The sequence below is a fragment of the Penaeus vannamei genome, chromosome 1 (assembly GCF_042767895.1).
Source record: "Penaeus vannamei isolate JL-2024 chromosome 1, ASM4276789v1, whole genome shotgun sequence".
Lineage (NCBI taxonomy): Eukaryota > Metazoa > Arthropoda > Malacostraca > Decapoda > Penaeidae > Penaeus > Penaeus vannamei.
The window spans coordinates 44054696-44057195 of NC_091549.1; the positions used below are offsets into that span (position 1 = coordinate 44054696).

General features: G+C 34.1%; 1 protein-coding gene across 1 annotated transcript in view; it reads left to right on the forward strand.

Annotated features, from left to right (window-relative positions):
• Positions 1 to 2500, forward strand: part of LOC113828466 (probable glutamate receptor) — a 7807-nt gene that overhangs the window by 3971 nt on the left and 1336 nt on the right. Inside the window, exons 7-8 of the mRNA XM_027381450.2 lie at positions 867 to 966; positions 2251 to 2380. Of these exons, the coding sequence (XP_027237251.1) occupies positions 867 to 966; positions 2251 to 2380 (230 nt within the window). The remainder of the gene's footprint in view (positions 1 to 866; positions 967 to 2250; positions 2381 to 2500) is intronic.

Below are 2500 nucleotides of genomic sequence, written 5' to 3' on the forward strand. Positions count from 1 at the left end.
TTACTGTTGTTGTTATTACTATTATTGTTATTAGTAATATTATTATTATCATTATTATTGTTGTTGCTGTTATTGATATTATTGTTTTATTAATGTTACTATTATCAGTATTGTATTTGTTTATCATTGTTATTATTTTTAGTACTATGATCTTGATTTTATTATTATAATTATTTTATATTCTACATTAATAGTATTGTCATCATCATGCTACTGCTGCTGCTTATGATGATATTATTATTATCATTATTATTATTACTGTTGTTCTTATTATTGTCACCATTATCGCTATTGTTTTTGTTGTTATTCATATTGTCATTATCCTTATTATTTTTTTTTATTGTTGTTATTATATTATTATTATTATTATTATTATTATTATTATTATTATTATTATTATTATTGTTTTTATCATGATGATTCTTTAAATTGTTATTGTTATTAATAGTAGTGTATATTATATTATTGTTATTATTATTATTATTGTTGCTATTAGCGGTAGTAGCAAATATGATTATTATTATTATCATTATTTTTATCATGATAATGATAAATAAAGAAATAAAAAAATATTGGTATTTTTCAACTGTGATAATGATAAAGTAAATAATAGAGGTAAAAAAAATGTAAATGACAGTTTCATTTAAAAACATGATAATGTTGACATTGAGGATAATATCAATGAAAATTATACTTTGCAAGGATAATTTTAATATTAGTTTTGATAATATGAATAGTAAAATAATGTTTTGAGATAACATAACCATATTTGCGTTTACGTGTAGCTGTGCGTATGCATGTAGCCATTAAAAAATAGCGTTAAAACAATGAGCATAACCATCGCCGATCTATTCCGTCGCAAACAGGGCGCTGCGACTTCTACCAGAGCCGCGACACCTTCCTTGCCAGCCCCATGAGCCTCGTCGTACCCCGCGGCAGCCCCCTCCTCGCAGCCATAAATCACAGGTGCTTATCATACGCTACATAGGAGGCATGTTTAGGCCTTACAAGTATGTAACACACACACACACACACACACACACACACACACACACACACACACACACACACACACACACATATATTGTACGCATTACATCCATCTTGGATATTTACTAATTAATTTGCTATTCGGAATGATTAAGCTTCAACCTTTACATTTTTTTTTTTATTTGTAATGGAAACATCATTAGATTATGTATATTTCGTATATCTTGCGCGTGCGTGTGTGTGTGTGTGTGTGTGTGTGTGTGTGTGTGTGTGTGTGTGTGTGTGTGTGTGTGTGTGTGTGTGTGTGTGTGTGTGTGTGTATGTGTGTGTGTGTGTGTGTGTGTGTGTGTGTGTGTGTGTGTGTGTGTGTGTGTGTGTGTGTGTGTGTGTGTGTGTGTGTGTGTGTGTGTGTGTGTGTGTGAGAGTGACATATACGTACATACATATGACCAAGTAGTATGACCAAACACACATGTTTAGCTTATATCTCTTGTGCGTGTGTATATGTGTGCGTGAAACGCATGAGTACGTACATATGTGAATGGCAAAATGTCCATCTATATCCGTCTAAAAATCCATATGTATCTACCAACCAGTCACTCCCTCACGTTTTCTCCATATCGTTAAAATATTTTTCATCTGATATTTCACAAACTGGCAGCAGGATTGATCGAGTTTGATTAACCAATCCTGATCTTTCCTATTTACGCTTTTCTTTCTTTCGATCAAACCGGAAACTAGGAAGCAGAACCGAATATCCCATTCTCTAGCTTTGCCTTTTATATGAAACAAAAGAATTTCGTATAATTCAAGATTCTATGACAGGTTAGTTTTCTCTCTTCTCTCTCTCTATTATTGTTATTCTTATTGTGAAAATTATTTTATGAAAGGTCTGATAACGCATACATAAATACAAATTTTAAATACGGACTTCTTTTTATAAATCCTTTTCGTTCGGATCCGCTGGTAGATGATCAATAAAATCAGTATAAGGGACAAGACCAGACGGTTCTAGATTTCCATCGTACTAGGATGTTATAACGTTATATCTCTCCTTCCTCTCTCTTACTTTGCGTATTTCACATATGTATGAGACAATAAAACCTTAATAAATAGAATACATTTTACACTTTACATAAAGTTGTGTTTAGGGGAATATTTCTGGGGAAGGGAGTCCATAACTTTCATCAGAATTTCTAAAGGGTCAGTGAATCTAAAAAGGTCTTAAAAGTTCTAGACAAAATCATACTATTCCTGCAGGATCCGAGCACTGCACGCCGCCGGCCTCGTGAATTACTGGATGGAGAAGGCCATCGCCGACATCAGGTTCTGCCTCAACGCCCCCTCGACGATCACGGTCATGGAGCCTCTCTCCCTCCGGGTCTGCTGGGTGAGCGCCCTCTGGCTTGGGTCTTGTGGCCGCATGCTTATAGAATTGTGTGACGCAAATCAGTTCTTAACACAGTTTTCTTATGCTAGAATTTTCACGACTGTAGGGTCTCAATGTAAC